Below are 18,385 nucleotides of genomic sequence, written 5' to 3'. Positions count from 1 at the left end.
GTGCGCTCAGGAAAGTGCAGATATCCGCCAGGTGTGTCTGCAATAACCACTGCTGTAATGTTTGATTGAATAAATGCAACCCACGATCGTAAAATCAGCCGTCTAGACTGTTGAGACAAATCAAAAGCTTGTTAATTCAGTACAAAGGTGCAAAAAGTGACCAATTGAGCCTGTGACTGCTTGTTACCTCGCTAGCTAAAGTGAAGCCAACGACGCAGTGTCTTAAACGTGCATTCTTTCAAATGGCCAGCAGGGGGCGACTCCTCTGGTTGCAAAAACACGTCTGATTGTATAAGTCTATAAGAAAATTACCCTACTTTTTACTTAATTTATCACCTCAGAAAACATTGTAAACATGAGTTTTGGATCTCAATCGCTAGTTTCAAGTCTTCTTCAAAACAGCATGATGTTTATTCCATAAATTATAGTCCCATTCAGAGTAGAAAAGACCATAAAGTGGAGTATGCTTTAGGATGCCTTGTGTTTGACAGGTCGCTATCGCTACCAGAGCCACATACGGTCTCTCTACGTCACTCCTCCGCTGTCCAAATATGGTCACTTCTATTCACTGGTGACAAAAAGTCAAAATGACAATGGCTGTAATCTTAAAAAGGCTTAAAAATGGCAGTCCACAAACTAATGGGTGACGTCACAACGACTATGTCCACTTCTTATATACAATCTATGGTCTCTCCCCTCGTATACATCATAGACTGTATATAAAGATGGATGACATAACAGATCCCCAAAAGTGACGCCATCAAATCTTTATCCCTCTTGGTGTCTGGCCGCCGTAGAGGTCATAAATGCTCCCTCGCGCAGGTACATGGCCAAACTAAAAAGGTCAAATACAGATCAAATAATTGTTTCCCATGAACGGTTTCTGTCATTTCAGGTAGTTCTTATCATGCTGATGTACGTTCAAGTGTTCAAGTTTCTAATAAGTTTGGTATAAATGTGGTATTTGGTGGTCTATAAAAGGGTGAGACGTCATGATTGAAAGCTGTGCAAATTTTACAGCTCTGGGGGAAGTAGTCGCTCTTGGAATAGTCCAGATACTCTGAAATTGTACAAGAGTTGAGATGTAACTTTAACTTTCCATAACCATCACGAGTCTATGTAATAGACCGTGCCAATAATACTGAGTTGTTGTATCTTTCCAGCCAAGCAGCTACCGTGTGCACGACCATAATATCACGGCTCCAGCCCCCGATCAGTGCGGAACTCTGGCTTTAAATGAAGTTAAAATCTCCATATACTGCAACATTTTGGCTCCACTATTGCACAGTGGGAGAATGTGGAGACACGTTGTCCAGTTTACACTACACACACACAGACACCTCTCTCTCTCTCTCTCTCTCTATCTCTCTCTCTCTCTCTCTCTCTCTCTCTCTTTCTGCTCGCAAAAATCTGATTAAGTGGGGCTATTTTTGACAAGTCTTTTTTGTTTTAATCTTTTATAATTTGAATAACAAAAAAATCAAATGTTATGTTAAAGCTCAAAGCATCATGTACAGTCTCACTGAGCCGGGAGCATGTCTGTAGAGTCTTTTGTTTTATTACAGGTCAGTAAAAGATATTTACATTTTAGAAAGAACACTCATTGTGATGCAAGGGTTAACAACAAAACATTTGTAACAATAAATAACCAAGTTATCATTGATTTAAAAAATACATATACTATGTATATCAAATATGTTAAAATGAATACACAAGTAAACTAGATACAAAGTAGACTGCATATTCCAACAAGATGGCATGCGTAGAGACAAAAAGTGTTGTAAGACAATAACTTGTTTGTTCAATTATTGATTTAAAGAAGACAAAAACACATTTCTTTATAAGATTTAGCTTTTTCTCCAGACTTCATATCTGCTCACAAATTATTATTTTTGTCCAGAACAAATTTTAAAACATCGAACAAATTTGACATTTTTCATTAAAAAAATTACCAGCATCTATGTAAGAGAAAGATCAGTAAAACATGATTTTATTCACTTTGATTATTCTGGTATTTACATATCACTATTACTTTTGAAAACTGTCTACAGGACAGAGTGGATTATTTTCTGTTGATAACCTTGATTATTAGTCAAATAATGAATTGTCATTTTCCAAAAATGTGCATGAAGTTAAATAGGATCCTTCTACCGTTTACAATATCAAATTTACAGCAAATGAAGTGAAAGAGATGATTTATATTACAAAGAAAATTGTCACGTTGTGGTTCATTTCTTTATGGTTTCCCTTTGATTCTCAATAACCTTTTCACTGATACTTTGATTTATTGTGTCTGCAGAACATACATGATTGGGTTCAACATGGGAGGAAAAATAGAGGTCAAGGACAAGTTCATGATCCTGGCATTAGGATGTATTTTTTCCATCAGAGTAAACGGGATTAACACTAGAATGAAATATATTGCCACCAATGAGAGATGAGCTATGGATGTTTTAAAGGCCTTGAGACATAATCATTCTAAAAACCCTTATTACATTTTGGATGGGTGATCGTTATACAGTATTGCTACTGACGTGATATAAAATGCATTCGGTCTGGTTACATTGCAAAGTACAGTACATGATAAATTAACACTCCATAAACATTTTTTAAAGTAAAATAATAGTGAGATAAGTGATACATGATGAGAAAAAATGGAGATGCAAGTAGTAAAAGGTCATAAATAAAATGATGCTATTGTAACACTCCTAAATGTTTCATAGCAGTGATAAAGAGTTCACCATTTTTTGATTGTGTTGTTGATCCTATTTCTTTTGCAAAGGTTCTTGAGAGAGATCAGCACTTCCTCTGTTTTTAAAGAGTATATAATAGGATTGAGCAAAGCTGGTATGATGTGTGTCAAAGATGAGTTGATGATCCTGGCATTAGGATGGATGTAGGAGGTTACTGCCGCTATGTTGGTGCTCAAAAATGGTAGGAAGAAAATAGCCACAAGAATCAGATGAGAAGTACAAGTTTTAAAGGCTTTGAGTCGTTCTTCTCCTATTGCAATCCTGCTCAGTGCTATGGAAATGCAAACATATGTCAATACTATTATTACTAAAGGAATACAGATGAATATAACAAAAGCAACATATGCCAATATGTTATTTAAAGACGTGTCATTACAGGCCAGACGATAAACTGGTGAATGATCACAGTAAATGTTCTTCACCACCAAAGAATTACAGAAGGAGAGGCGATCAACAGCACCAACCATAAATGCTAGTACACTCAAAGAAATAGCCCACACAAACAGCAGCATTGCAGCAATAACTTGATTTGTAACAATACTATGGTATCTTAAAGGGAAGCAAATTGCTACTAATCTGTCATATGCCAGTGTGGCAAGTGTCCATGACTGAATAGTTCCAAAGAAAAGAATAAAGAACATATGACTTAGGCAAGCCTCATAGATAATGTATCTCCTGTTGAACACAAGTGTGTCTAGGAGTTTTGGGATGAGAGCAGTGCTCCCACACAAATCTGTAAAAGCCAGGTGAAAGACAATCATGTATTTTGGAGTATGAAGCGTCTTGGCCAGGTAAATAATTGAGAGGAGGAAGCTATTCCCAAGAACAGTGATGATATAGGCAAAACACAGGAAGACATAGTAATACTTAATGTGAGGGGTGTTGGAAAACCCACTGAGATAGAATTTGGCAGGGCGAACAAATGTGTCATTAACATTGGTAACAGCTTTTTCTTCTGGGGTCATTATGAATATCTGTTTCCCTAGATGAACAAAGAAAAAACAAGATTAATAGGAACATATAATACAGGATGAAACCACCAAATCACCAAACTCACCTCAGACAACTTTGAGTGTGCAGTGCAGTGAGTTGTGCTGTGAGAGACCTGACATTTATATAGAACCCCAAGTGGCTGTATCACATGTTCAGTCAATGAGTAACTGTCTCATAGTTTATGTCATCCAAGGACTGATGAGGTCAACGCAGTTAACTTAAGTCACCAGGATAATGAATAGGATAAAGAATATGTTTATGGCACAATCCATGATTCTCATGTAGAAACAGTATACATCTAGAAAAGTGCACTCAGAAAAGTGCAGATATTCGCGAGGTGTTTCTGCAATAACCACTGCTGTAATGTTTGATTGAATGAATTCAACCCACAATCGTAAAATCAGTCGTCTAGACTGTTGGGACAAATCAAAAGCTTGTTAGCTCAGTACAAAGGTGTAAAAAGTGACCAACTGAGACTGTGACTGCTTCCAGAGGAACCTGGTGCTGCTGACCGTATTTCAATATATATAAAACACTGGAACAGTAATGGTGCTGCTACATTGTGTCACAAAGCTCCACAACTGAGATACACACACACACACACTCACACACACACAGACACAGAAAGACACACACACGCACACATTAATCAATCTATACTTATTGGGTTTAGGGCTGGGCGATATGGCAATATATATTGTCAAAATTATATAACAAATGTATATTAACTAAGGTACACAGAAATGCGTTAACACAATGTTTTATTTGGGGCTGCTTATGTAGGAACAGTATTTCTGTTGTACGACATACAACATTTCACAGATTAATAAAAAAAAGTATCTATGGAGAAGCTGTGCACACAATTAAATGTATAGTTGCCTGTTTTTGATTGCGATAAATGTTTGATGCTACCACACTACATGTCCATTACTTGTACATTGCAATGAAAACAATTGTAAAACAAATAAATAAAAGCAGGCCTAAAAGAGTAGAACACACTGCACAGAATGCTCTTCAAAGGTTAATGTTTGATGGTGTGATTTCACTTTGGCCGTGTAAATACTCACAAACTTCTTACAATAATTGGTAATAAGGGGTGTGTATCTTTCCCTCCCAAAATAATTAAATTCATATCTCAATACATGTTCTGCAATATGAAATTAAAAACACACGAGGGCCCAGAGGAGATTCTAGCAATGGGACACTAGGTGGTATAAGCTAGTGATGCTAATTTATTCGCCCTACCTAACATTTAGCCAAAAAAAGATAACCAAAACTCTTGTGTACTACTGTTGAATGTAGCTGAGCATCTCACATTCAGCACAGTTGCCTGACACATTAATCCTATTTATTTTTATGATTCTTTATGGCTTGTTACCTCGCTAGCTAAAGTGAAGCCAACGCGGAAGTGTCTTAAACGTGCATTCTTTCAAATGGCCAGCAGGGGGCGACTCCTCTGGTTGCAAAAACAAGTCTGATTGTATAAGTCTATAAGAAAATTACCCTACTTTTCTCTTAATTTATCACCTCAGAAAACATTGTAAACATTTTCTGAGTTTTTTATCTCAAGTTTCAAGTCTTTTTCAACACAGCATGATGGTTATTTCGTAAATTATAGTCCAAGTCAGAGTAGAAAAGACCATAAAGTGGAGTATGCTTTAAGATGCCTTGTGTTTGACAGGTCGCTATCGCTACCAGAGCCACATACGGTCTCTCTACGTCACTCCTCCGCTGTCCAAATATGGTCACTTCTATTCACTGGTGACAAAAAGTCAAAATGACAATGGCAGTAATCTTAAAAAGGCTTAAAAATGGCAGTCCACAAACTAATGGGTGACGTCACAACGACTATGTCCACTTCTTATATACAATCTATGGTCTCTCCCCTCGTATACATCATAGACTGTATATACAATTGGATGACATAACAGATCCCCAAAAGTGACGCCATCAAATCTTTATCCCTCTTGGTGTCTGGCCACCGTAGAGGTCATAAATGCTCCCTCGCGCAGGTACATGGCCAAACTAAAAAGGTCAAATACAGATCAAATAATTGTTTCCCATGAACGGTTCCTGTCATTTCAGGTAGTTCTTATCATGCTGATGTACGTTCAAGTGTTCAAGTTTCTAATAAGTTTGGTATACATTTGGTATTTGATGGTCTAAGAGGGGGTGAGACGTCATGATTGAACGCTGTGAAAATGTTACAGCTCTGGTAGAAGTAGTCGCTCTTGGAATAGTCCAGATACTCTGAAATTGTAAAAGAGCCGAGATGTAACTTTAACTTTCCATAACCATCATGAGTCTATGTAATAGAACGTGCCAATTATACTGAGTTGTTGTATCTTTCCAGCCAAGCAGCTACCGTGTGCACGACCATAATATCACGGCTCCAGCCCCCGATCAGTGCGGAACTCTGGCTTTAAATGAAGTTAAAATCTCCATATACTGCAACATTTTGGCTTCACTATAGTACAGTGGGAGAATGTGGAGACACATTGTCCAGTTTACACTACACACACACAGACACCTCTCTCTCTCTCTCTCTCTCTCTCTCTCTCTCTCTCTCTCTCTCTCTCTCTCTCTCTCTCGCTCTCTCTATTTTTGACAAGTCTTTTTTGTTTTAATCTTTTATAATTTGAATTGCAAAAAAATCAAATATTATGTTAAAGCTCAAAGCATCATGTACAGTCTCACTGAGCCGGGAGCATGTCTGTAGAGTCTTTTGTTTTATTACAGGTCAGTAAAAGATATTTACATTTTAGAAAGAACACTCATTGTGATGCAAGGGTTAACAACAAAACATTTGTAACAATAAATAACCAAGTTATCATTGATTTAAAAAAGACATATACTATACTACTATGTATATCAAAGATGTTAAAATGAATACACAAGTAAACTACATACAAAGTAGACTGCATACTCCAACAAGATGGCATGTGTAACGACAAAAAGTGTTGAAAGACAATAACTTGTTTGTTCAATTATTGATTTAAAGAAGACAAAAACACATTTCTTTATAAGATTTTGCTTTTTCTCCAGACTTCACATCTGCTCACAAAATTCATTTTTATTTTATTTCTTTTGTCCAGAACAAATTTTAAAACATCAAACAAATTTGACATTTTGCATTAAAATAACTACCAGCATCTATATAAGAGAAAGAAAAAACATGATTTATTTCACTTTGATTATTCAGGTATTTACATATTACTATTACTTTTGTAAGGACAGAGTGGATTTTTTTGTGTTGATTACCTTGATTATTAGTCAATTCATGAATTATCAATTTCCAAAACGTTGCATGATGTTAAATAGGATCATTGGCAAATTTACAGCAAATGAAGCGAAAGAGATTCTGTATAACAAAACTAATGTCACGTTGTGGTTCATTTCTTTATGGTTTTGGATTTCCCTTTGATTCTCAATAACTTTTTCACTGATAATTTGATTTCTTGTGTCTGCAGAACATAAATGATTGGGTTCAACATGGGAGGAAAAATAGAGGTCAAGGACAGGTTCATGATCCTGGCATTAGGATGTATTTTTTCCATCAAAGTAAATGTGATTAACACTGGAATGAAATATATTGCCACCAATGAGAGATGAGCTATGCATGTTTTAAAGGCCTTGAGACCTTCTTGAACAGTCGCTACTTTAGCCAAAGTGTAGCCAATATATAGGTAACTTAACAAGATGAAAATGAATGGAAGCCAAAAAATAAGAACAGGGAACAGACAACTAATGACATAATTGGGGAAATGGTCATTACATGCAAGCCTGTATATCTGGCCATGGTCACAGAAATAGCTGTTAATAACCACAGACTCACAGAAGGAAAGTCTTGTGAGAAGGCCAACTGCAATAAGTACAGCAAGTATAACAAAGACCCAGAAAGAGGCAATCAAAGACAGCATGAACCTGTGGGTCACCTTCACCTGATAGTGCAGAGGGAAGATGATGGCAATTAGTCTGTCATAGGAAAGTGCAACAAGATTAAATGACTGCATGGAAAGGCAGGTGTAGCAGAAAAAAAGAAATGTCAAGCAGTCGTTGTAGGGGATGTTGCGATGGTTAAACAGAAAGATGTCAAGAAGCTTAGGCATCAGAGCAGAGCTACCAAACAGGTCCACAAATGCTAGATTAAAAACTGCAATATATTTTGGAGTTCTCAGATTATGATCCAAGTATATTACTGCCATCACAACTGTGTTCCCGAGCACCGTAACAATATAAACAAAACAGAGGAAGACATAGTAATACTCGATATTCAGGATGCCAGATAAACCATTTATTATGAAGTAGGCAGGATGGACTAAAGTGATATTTTTCCCAAGAGCCGAGTTGAATAAATTCATTGTAAAACTTTCCAGTGGTTTATGAAGTAAAGTGTCCTCTTCTGTGCTTCAGAATTAGCACTGTGGTGTGTCTCTCTTTCTGGTGACAGGCTTTAACTGTTTTGACCGGATTGGCTACTAAGAGAAGCTTTCCGTCCTCCTCTGCATTTTCCCCTATGTCTATTGTATGTAAGCAACTCATCATCAGACATCACACCAATTTAAATCAATTTTACTGACTCCAATTTACGTTCACAAATCTAGCAATCATCTACTGTACGACTGTTTATTTTATACTTGGTGTAATATTGAAGTAAGTAACCTTTAAATTAGTTTTTATTTTTTTATAAGAATGATGTATTAAATAGCATTGTATAAGGAGACACTTATAGTGACAAACCTAGGGATGATTATCACCTGAATGTGCAAAGAGTTTCAGCTATCCGGCCACAACTGTTTTGATTCACTCTCACCAACCTCCTAGCTAATTTTTTACCGGAACAGGCAGTGGTTTTCATTCAAAACATTAAAAAAAAACACTGAACACCACCTTGTCAGCAACAAACAGCAGACCGACACAGTTAATGAATAGTGGGGATGGGTACCAACAACTGGGTGTTAAACAGGGATGGGTGCTACATTATTAAATACTGTATTATTTATAAGTTCCAACATTATCTGTTCCTTTTTCTGTACGTTTTAACTCTTTAAAGTATTATTCAGTCCTCTGTTCTCTGTGTCGGGGCTGTGCTCTTAAACGTACACAAACAACACACAGCCTAAGTCAGCAAACAGCAGGACAACTACACTTGTTGTTGAAAGTGCTGGCTGTATTGGGGCGGTTGAGGGGGATTTCACTTACCTCTCCAATGCTCCAGCCTTGGCCTCACTCCTCATTGCCTTTTAAATGTGTAATGTATATTTATTCTCACCATAAATTTCAGAATATGTCTTGTTCTTTCTCTCCCCCACTCTTTACCCCACATCCCACCCTGTCCTGGGCCCTGTTCCTCGTACGTGATTCAACTAAGTCGATCAAATGTCTTATTAGCCATCTTAAATTAACGCGATGATTGAAGTCAGGCTATCCTGGTTTCTCAAAGGCTATTACCAAATTCAAACCAGACTTCTGTAATCAGGATAATTGCGCGTGCTTGTTCTACCTTCAAAGGGGAAAGCACCGATCACCGAAACCATGATTTTCTAACAGTACAATGGCAAATAAACTCAGAGGAAGAGCCTCTTTTTTTCTCTGCTGACGAGCAGGAGATGATCATGAACGCATATGAGGGATTCAAGACCATAATCATGACAAAATCTAACACCGCCACCGCTGCGAGGGCTATACTGTTTGCTGTCCTGGCTCCTCAATGGTGGAATGAGCTCCCCATTGACATCAGGACAGCAGAAAGTCTCTACATTTTCTGTCGCAAACTAAAAACACATCTTTTTCGACTACACCTTGAATAAGGAAGATAGCGCCGTAGTAGCACTTTAGTAGCATTTAGATGGCACTTACTGATAGCACTTTGTAGTTTAACTTTATTGAAATTGTACTTTCTTGATTCTTGTTGGAATTGCACTTATTGTAAGTCGCTTTGGATAAAAGCGTCAGCTAAATGAAATGTAATGTAATATACAAGAAGCATGGCAAAATATTGCAGGCAAGTTAAATGTGTAAGTGTTGGGGAAATGTATAGGCTAATTTTAAGTGCCTCATCACCCCAATCAAGCTCAGGGGGATGAGTGGTTGTCCCGTAACCACAAGGTAGCCGGCTCGATCCCCAGTCCCCCCATAGTTCACATGTTGAAGTGTCCCTGAGCAAGACACTTAACCCCTAGCTGCTCATAGGCACATTTAAAGAAGAAAGAAATGATCATTTATTAATCCCCTTGGGGAAATTCTTCTCTGCATTTGACCCATCCTTGGTTAAGGAGCAGTGGGCTGCGCTGAGAGGCGCCCAGGGAGCAGTAAGGAATGCATCATCGAATGAGATCTTGCTGGTGAAAATAATTATCTCAACTCTTTCAGAATAAGTAGATAAAAATAAGCCCAAAGAGTATCTAATTGATACAAATGAATAGATACTTATGAGGATATATGTACTGCTTAAGTATCATGTACGCTTATGTATCATGTACCATATATGTGTAAATCAGTGGTGGGCCATGGATTTGGTCTGATTTGTTTAGGCCTGCTATTTAGTTTAACAGCTGATCACGGCGTGGCTGGGAGCAGAGCAACAGAGGAACACAGACGCTGTGCAATGAGAAAATAAGCTAATAGGGAAAAATAATTATAATACATGTAGTGTATTTGTGAAAAACAATTACATTATAAAATAAATATAACTTTTAATTATAGAAATTCAAAATAAATAATACAAAATAAATAATACAAAAATTAAATTTAAGTTTAAACTTTGTGATTCTGTTTAGGCCAGCAGAGAAGGCTTAGCAGGCCCTGCCGGCTCGCCACTGGTGTATATACGTGTGTGTGTGTGTGTGTGTGTGTGTGTGTGTGTGTGTGTATTACCATATAGAACTAGGAGTTTGAATATGTGTATGTGAATCAGTGTGTATGTATGTATGAATTATTCATAATCAGAAATTCAATCAATTGAAGCAGTGAAAAGAAATTGTGTATGATTCTCTCTACTCTTATCATGAGTCCACCTGAATAATGTTCTACAATTATGATATGCTATGGTGTACAAATAACACTGTCATATAATTATGAGTGCTTTCAACCCCCATGTAGTTGCAACCCAGCCATCAAGAGGACATGGGAGCAAGTAAAAGCTAAGCACAAAAACATTATTCATTATGGTGAGTCAATACAATATGTGTGTAGACGTCTAATGAAATGTTCCCCCTGGGCTACTCTAGGGCTGAGTAGGCCTTAGCCCCTCCTACTTAGTACTTTGTCTCTGTCAAGCGTCTTTGAGCATTTGGAAAAGCGCTATATAAATGAAATGTATTATTATTATTATTTATTATTACTTCCTGGTTCCCAATTAGCTTGGGCTGCCATATGTAAGCCACCCCATGAGCTGCCTCTTTCTCTCGTTCTGACTACCAGGCTTCGTTAGGTGTAGACTTCCTAAATTGAGGCATATTTGCCGTGGGTTTCAACTTTTTGTCTTTTACTCGATAGGTCCAGCTCCAGAGATTCCCACTTCCCCGTCGAGCTTTCTGGGTGGGGTTGTGCAGTGAGCAGGCTAGTGATGCTGACTGCCACTGCTGTTTTGTTTAAGTCACTAATTTACTTATATTTATGGTTTTTGTTTTGCTTAGTTTTGATTTGCATTGTTTTGTGTTGCTTGGCTTTGTTTTGCATGGTTTTGTGTTCGTTAGTTCATTTAGTTATCCTTTTTAATTGTGAATCTATATCTCTAAGTATATTAGATATACTTGTTTTATTGGTTTTAACCTGTTAGATGTGATGGACATCCTGTATTTTATAACCCAGTCAAAGTGTTTCTTGTAATAAATATTATAATCTTGGAGTAATCCCTGGTCTCATTAATCCATCCACTGCCACATGTATCCTTATAAACTGAGCTCTTTAGTGGTTTTGAGCCAGTGTTAAAGGTGCAGCACGAAGTATAATTTATCCGACCAGGGCCTTGTGGTCACATGTGCCATGGTAATGTATTGAACAACTTGTCAGTGTCATATCCTTCATATTTTAGCAAACAAAAAGAGGGCTGATATGGTCAAGATGGAGGGAGGACCTAAGACTCCAGATTTTACTCCTGCTGAGGAGCTGTCACTCCAGCACAATAAGGGTAGTAATTCTTAATAACCTTTTCACTGATACTTTGATTTCTTGTGTCTGCAGAACATAAATGAAGTAAAGTCTGTATGTCCCTGAATGGTTGGAGAGCTTTAATGTGAAGGTGGTTGGGTTAAAAAAAGACACAGCAAAGTGGTTCAGAAAAGAGAAGCAGACAAGAAAACAAGATGGGTCTCGGTGGTTTATAAATATGAGATATTTATGTCCATAAAGAAAAAAAAATCCCAATATTTCATTGTGAACTATATACATTTCGTAAGGTACAGTGAGCATGTGCAGATACACAAACTTTAAATAACAATAACTTATTTTCTTGCATTACAAAACCACATCAGAACAAATAAAAACATGTAATTGAGTTATTTGTCATGAGATTATAGGTCATTATGGTTGAGGGGGTTCTACATATTACACAAAGTTAAAACATAAAAGTGTCAACAGACAATATAACAAACAATTAAACAGTTAAACATACAGACAAAAACAGAAAACACAAATATTGTAAATAGTAAATAAATACAACTAATAAATGGCAACAAAGTAGTCATTGACAAGTGGTTCTTAATTAAAGTAACTTAAAACATGTATAATTAGTCTCAAAATAGAAGATCAGCATTTGAATAGAATTAATTCAAAAGAAAATTCAGGTTGAATTTAATGTTTAAATATTTACAATAGCTCCCGCTTAATTGATTTTAATCAACAAGTATTGTACAAATTGGCAATCTTCAACACAATGCCCAAGACATAAACGCAGGTGGTCATTTTATGATAACTTTCTTCACTTTAACTTTGCTTTCCTTTCTGAGTTTTAATATTTTTTTTACTGATACTTTGATTTCTTGTGTCTGCAGAACATAAATGATTGGGTTCAGCATGGGAGGAAAAACAGAGGTCAGAGACAGGTTTATGATCCTGGCATTTGGATGTATTTTTGAAGCCATACTAAATGTGGTTAATATTGGGATGAAATAGATTGCCACTAATGAAAGATGAGCTGTGCAGGTTTTAAAGGCCTTGTGTCTTTCCTGAACTGTGGCCACTTTAGACAAAGCATAACCAATACATACATAACTTAACACGATAAATGCCAGTGGAAGCCAAAGTATTAGAGCTATTAACACCCCACTGATGATAATGTTGGGTGTATTGTCATTGCAGGCCAGCCTGTATATCTGGCCGTGGTCACAGAAATAGCTGTTAATAACCACAGACTCACAGAAGGAAAGTCTCGTAAGAAGACCAACTGCAATAAGAGCAACAGTAATAACAAAGGCCCAGAAAAAGGCTATCAAAGACAGCATGAACCTGTGGGTCACCTTCACCTGATAGTGCAGCGGGAAGATGATGGCAATTAGTCTGTCATAGGAAAGTGCAACAAGATTAAATGACTGCATGGAAAGGCAGGTGTAGCAGAAAAAAAGAAATGTCAAGCAGTCATTGTAGGGGATGTAGCGATGGTTAAACAGAAAGATGTCAAGAAGCTTAGGCATCAGAGCAGAGCTACCAATCAGGTCCACAAATGCTAAATGAAAAACTGCAATATATTTTGCAGTTCTCAGATTATGATCCAAGCATATTACTGCCATCACAACTGTGTTCCCAAGCACTGAAACAATATAAACAAAACAGAGGAAGACATAGTAATACTTGATATTCAGGATGCCAGAAAAACCACTTATTACAAAATATGCAGGACGCACAAAAGTGATGTTTTTTCCAAGGGCCGAGTTAAAAAAGTCCATTGTAAATTCTCAAATTTGTATCAGTCCGAAGCAGTGTTTAATGTAGATAGCAGTACTACACATCAACACTGGGTTCTGTTAAACAGAGGTGAGCTCTTCTCTCTCTCTCTCTCTCTCTCTCTCTCTCCCTCTCTCTCTCTCTCTCTCTCTCTCTCTCTCTCTCTTTCTGACAATGAAGCTCTGAAAAACTTTAAATGTTTTCCCTCTCCCTCTCTGCGGGACAATGCCTAAAAGCCCTTAAGTCTATTCTATTTAACCAAAACCAAACCCCCCCTTCACTTCAATCAGCAGCAGTTGGCAAGCAAGCCATGGGAGTTGTAGCATCTATTCATTGAACAATAGCCTAAACTGTACACACACTTCCCAATCTGTATTTTGTATCTGTATTTTTCCAGGCATGGTATTGTTCCAATATTGTGACAACAACAACCCTTTTATTACCTAGGAATGTCAATAATTAACCATTTAACTATTAACCTTTTAGAAAGCAAGCCCTATTTTCTGAAAATTGGAAGGTGGTCATACCCATACTAAAACTGGGTTATCTAGCTGCGGGTGCTTGGCCGACAAAGGCAATAAGCTTTATAGAAAGGTGAGCTTATCGTGTGTAGCATCAAGTTAACACGACACAATTTAATATTTTCCATAACGTGGGGAACTCTCTCGGAGTCCTTTTCGAGACATCTTGTTCATACTTATGGTTTATGCTCATACTTGAACTATGTTGAAAACATGATACATGTGCTTATATGTCTGGGATTCATACATGGGACTTGTGACAGTAGAACACAATATATGAGCTCTTAAACAAGCACATGAAGGGGGGGGCTTACCGACAATACACATTTTAAATTAATACTTTTGGTTAAACAGTTCAAATAAATATAAAAACATAAAAATAGAAGCAAAGCAAAGCAAACCTCAAAGTAGAGGCTTGTCATTTAGCTAATCCACCTTAAAGGTAAGCCTTTAAGTGAGCCTGTGTGGTTGTTACAAGCTTCAGAGCTAACTAAATTGCCTTAAGCTTCTACTGGCCATCAGGGGGTGACTCCTCTGGTTTGTACAAATAAGTCTGATTGTATTGCAGTCTATGAGAAAATGACCTTACCTCTCACAGGATTTATTACCTCAGTAAACATTGTAAACATGAGTTTATGGTCTCAATAGTTAGATTGAAGTCTTCTTAAATTTAGCATGATGTCTGTTTTGTCAATTATGGTCCCATTTAGAGTAAAACAGTCGATAAAGCAGGGAATGCTTGAGGGCGTGGCTACATTGTGATTGACAGGTTGCTACCAATATTTTGTACAGCGCCTCTACTACGGCGTCATTCCTTTGCTGTCCAAATATGGTCACTTCTGTTGACTGGTTGCAAAAAAAAAGATGGCAACCGACAAATTCCAAGAAGTTGATTTTGTCAGCAATTTCTTACCAGCTTTCTAAACTGTGTTACTTTCTGCCTGAATTACGTGTTTAACGTCTACGTATTTGTCCAATATTATAGTTTTCTCATTATTTGTAAAATGCGCCCCTCTGCTGACGGCACACTTGTCCATGTTTGTGATTGGTCATATGCTGCAAACGCCAACCATATAAGTGAACACACTCTTAATCAAATTGAGAAACCCTGGGTTGATTTACACAGCTGGTAAGCAGCTTTGTGGGACTGCGGTTGTTCGGGTTAGTTAAGCCAGATAACCAAAAGATAACCTGTGTATGTTCAACTCGCTTTGTGGTACAGGGCTCAGGTTTAAATTAAACATATATTTAAAGTAATTATTAAATATATTGATATATATATATATATATATATATATATATATATATATATATATATATATATATATATATATTGTATATTGCAGCTTAGCCTAACAGTATTGAGATATTATAAGCCATATTGCCCAGTCCCTACCTCCAGCACACAATGTGCAGCAGTCCGGTGTAAATCATGATACTTAGAAAAGTGTCCCTGTCCAAAATGACAGATATGTCAAGATCTTGTTCATGCATGAGCTCCATAGGGAGCATGGGATTCACAGGTGGTGTCTAAAGTCATGAGGATGCTGTACTGGACCATCATCGTAAAACTGGAGCCAACACTTGTTGGATTCATCCAACGTTACCTCAGTTGTAGTCATGACCTTTGGGTACAAACCAAAAAGATAAGTTCCTGCTCAGAACCTATTGAACCTATTGAATGAAAGCTGGAAGTAGAATGTTTCCAGCTGTTTATCCATGAAGCCAGAATGAAAAAACTTTGTTTTGTCGTTTCATACTTTCATACTTTCTCTGGCAGGCCCCCTGAGTAAGAAGTTCACAACTGAACTGTGCTTTACTCCCTTGCTGAAAGCTGGAACAACTCAGTCTAATGAGGCTGTTAATGAGTTGTTAGTTGACACTGCTCTTGCAGGATGATGACATCCAGAACAGTTAGGTAAACACTTTGTCCCAAACTGCACGGTACAGTCAAGGGAGAGGGTGTAATGTATAGTAAATTGGTAGACAGCAAGAACTGCATTGCCTCATGCACTATAAACTTGTTTGTGTCCTGGATCATTTTAACAACAAGCACATAATTACCTTTGTATTACTTGTTTGTGATCTAATCTGAATCATAAGAGAACAGCTCTGCGTTAAATCTGCAAAAATGGAGTAAACGCTTATTAAGCACTTATTCTATTTCCCAGGTGTCACAACACATCTGAATTTGGTCCATGAGGGTCCTGGGGTTGTACAGATTATGTAAAGGAGGGATTCACATTTACTAAGGATGAGTACAAAATTTGATTGGCATAAGAAACCCCATTCTCATCTTCTACAAATACCAAAAATAGATTATTGTAATGAAGTACATCGGTACCTGCAACAATGTTTTAGGATTTTGAGGAATACACTTCATTTGACTTCCTGAACAAGAAGCAGTTACAGCACGAAACAGCCTGTTTCGTGCTGCCTTTTTTAGCGGTTGACTCTCGCTTCACATATTGCACAGACATGTGTGTGTATTTCTCAAAATGTTGAACTATTCCTTTGAATTTAGTGCACATGCAAACATGAAATAACACATTCCTCTTACTGTATGGCCTTGCTTTGTTGCCATACACTATTGCATCGTTACTTTTTTTCACAACAAAAGTTCAAGATGAACAATAGCAGATCTCATGAGAGACACAATTAATTAGTGGAAAAATGTTCGTTATCAATTTTGATATTCTATGAAAACAATTCATTTTAAGTTGAAGGATGAATAAATCAAAGGCCAATTGTCAAAAATACATAAATGTAAAGTACAGCTGTTCATCCCTAAAATGTATTATAATTAAATTACAAAAGTAATTCCCTCTGTCTGTATGCACACATGATACTTTACCATATAAAATGAAAACTAGCATCATATAAACACGTAAGATCTTCATAATCAATAGACCTGCACTCTATAAGTGTTCGGTAAGGTTAAAACAATTTGGAGATGGACTAAACACTAACTCCTGCCTTGGAGAAAGACCATTCTAAATTCCAGGGATACTTACATTTATAATTCTCATTAATTTCATCTGGCTCAGTATGCTGTTTCTAAAATAATATTAGAATCTACTCCAGAGACTATTAAAGCTCCAGGGCCATGAGAGATTTGAACTCAAAACTATTATGAGTTTTCTCCGTAGGGATATACTATTAAGCTATTGTCGCCAAATAAATGAAATTAGCTCCCTGGGGTATATTACAGGTGTTTCTTTGTATTGGTCTTAAGTAATATTCTAATTTTCTGAGATACTGCATTTTGGATTTTCCTTAGTTGTCAGTTATAATCATCAAAATTAAAAGAAATAAACATTTGAAATATATTATTCTGTGTGTAATGAATGAATATAATAGACAAGTTTCACTTTTTGAATTTTGAATTAGTGAAATAAATCAACTTTTTGATGATATTGTAATTATATGACCAGCACCTATATAGTGGGTCTACAACTAATGATTTTATTCTTTATCAATTTATCTTTTACTGAATTTCTTCAACAAAATGTCAGAATAAGATAAGTTGCCAATGCACACTCCTCACACAATCTTACCATTTTTAGTTTATAAATTACTTAAAACAACAGATATTTTCTGTCACTCAACCAAACTATTCATTTCAGCATTTGTATGATAAGCTTTAGACTTTCTTCAACTACAAACTGTCAACTCTCGAGCAAGGTGACTCAGGGGAATTCCACCACAATGCCACTGCACCTCCTCATTTGCCCTCATGAGAGAACTGTTTCTCCTCCTGTTTCCCAGAGGACAACAGTCTTGCTTAAACATGTTATGACCAAACTGACTAATTGATCCTGAGAGTGTTCGGCCCCCAATACACACAGACAGAGACACAAATATGTATCACACAAAACGATGCAGCATATTGTTGTTCAAGTACTTTTCTCTTTGTAAGTCTTTTTTTGGTTTGGAAAGACATATAGCAATTCCCACCATCACTGTGTGTTCTGCCTTTGACATTTTTGGCCTTTTAATTGAGCTGTATTTTCTTTATCAACGTGGTTCAGCCTGTAGTGAAATCGGCCATCATATCATACATAATATGGCAGCTTCTGTCCTTTATTGTCCTTTATTAGTAATGTTTGAAGTGGTACGCAGTAAACTTCTACGGCACTTCTACGGCACTTCCACATTTTACTATTTGGAGACCTCTTCAGCACCAGCGCTTCTCACTTGCTGCCGGTTCTCCTACTACCCTCTCCATACCAGGTT

General features: G+C 37.0%; 3 protein-coding genes across 3 annotated transcripts; all 3 read right to left on the bottom strand.

Moving 5' to 3' along the window:
- Nucleotides 1-2,737: 2,737 nt before the first annotated feature.
- On the bottom strand, nt 2,738-3,718 carry LOC306753938 (olfactory receptor 8G17-like; the record flags this gene model as incomplete). The annotated part of the gene is made up of 1 exon (XM_079237851.1): nt 2,738-3,718. One exon carries the CDS (start codon nt 3,716-3,718, stop codon nt 2,738-2,740), a length of 981 nt encoding a protein of 326 aa, XP_079093977.1.
- Nucleotides 3,719-7,138: 3,420 nt separating this feature from the next.
- LOC306753937 (olfactory receptor 1E16-like) lies at nt 7,139-8,107 on the bottom strand (the record flags this gene model as incomplete). The annotated part of the gene is made up of 1 exon (XM_079237850.1): nt 7,139-8,107. One exon carries the CDS (start codon nt 8,105-8,107, stop codon nt 7,139-7,141), a length of 969 nt encoding a protein of 322 aa, XP_079093976.1.
- Nucleotides 8,108-12,646: 4,539 nt separating this feature from the next.
- On the bottom strand, nt 12,647-13,630 carry LOC306753742 (olfactory receptor 1-like; the record flags this gene model as incomplete). Its single annotated transcript, XM_079237659.1, has 1 exon — nt 12,647-13,630. One exon carries the CDS (start codon nt 13,628-13,630, stop codon nt 12,647-12,649), a length of 984 nt encoding a protein of 327 aa, XP_079093785.1.
- Between the last annotated feature and the right edge of the window lie 4,755 nt (nt 13,631-18,385).

This window comes from Taurulus bubalis, assembly GCF_910589615.1.
Source record: "Taurulus bubalis genome assembly, chromosome: 2".
NCBI lineage: Eukaryota > Metazoa > Chordata > Actinopteri > Perciformes > Cottidae > Taurulus > Taurulus bubalis.
The sequence above is the reverse complement of the archived record's forward strand: the minus strand, read 5'-3'. Positions and strand labels throughout refer to the sequence as shown.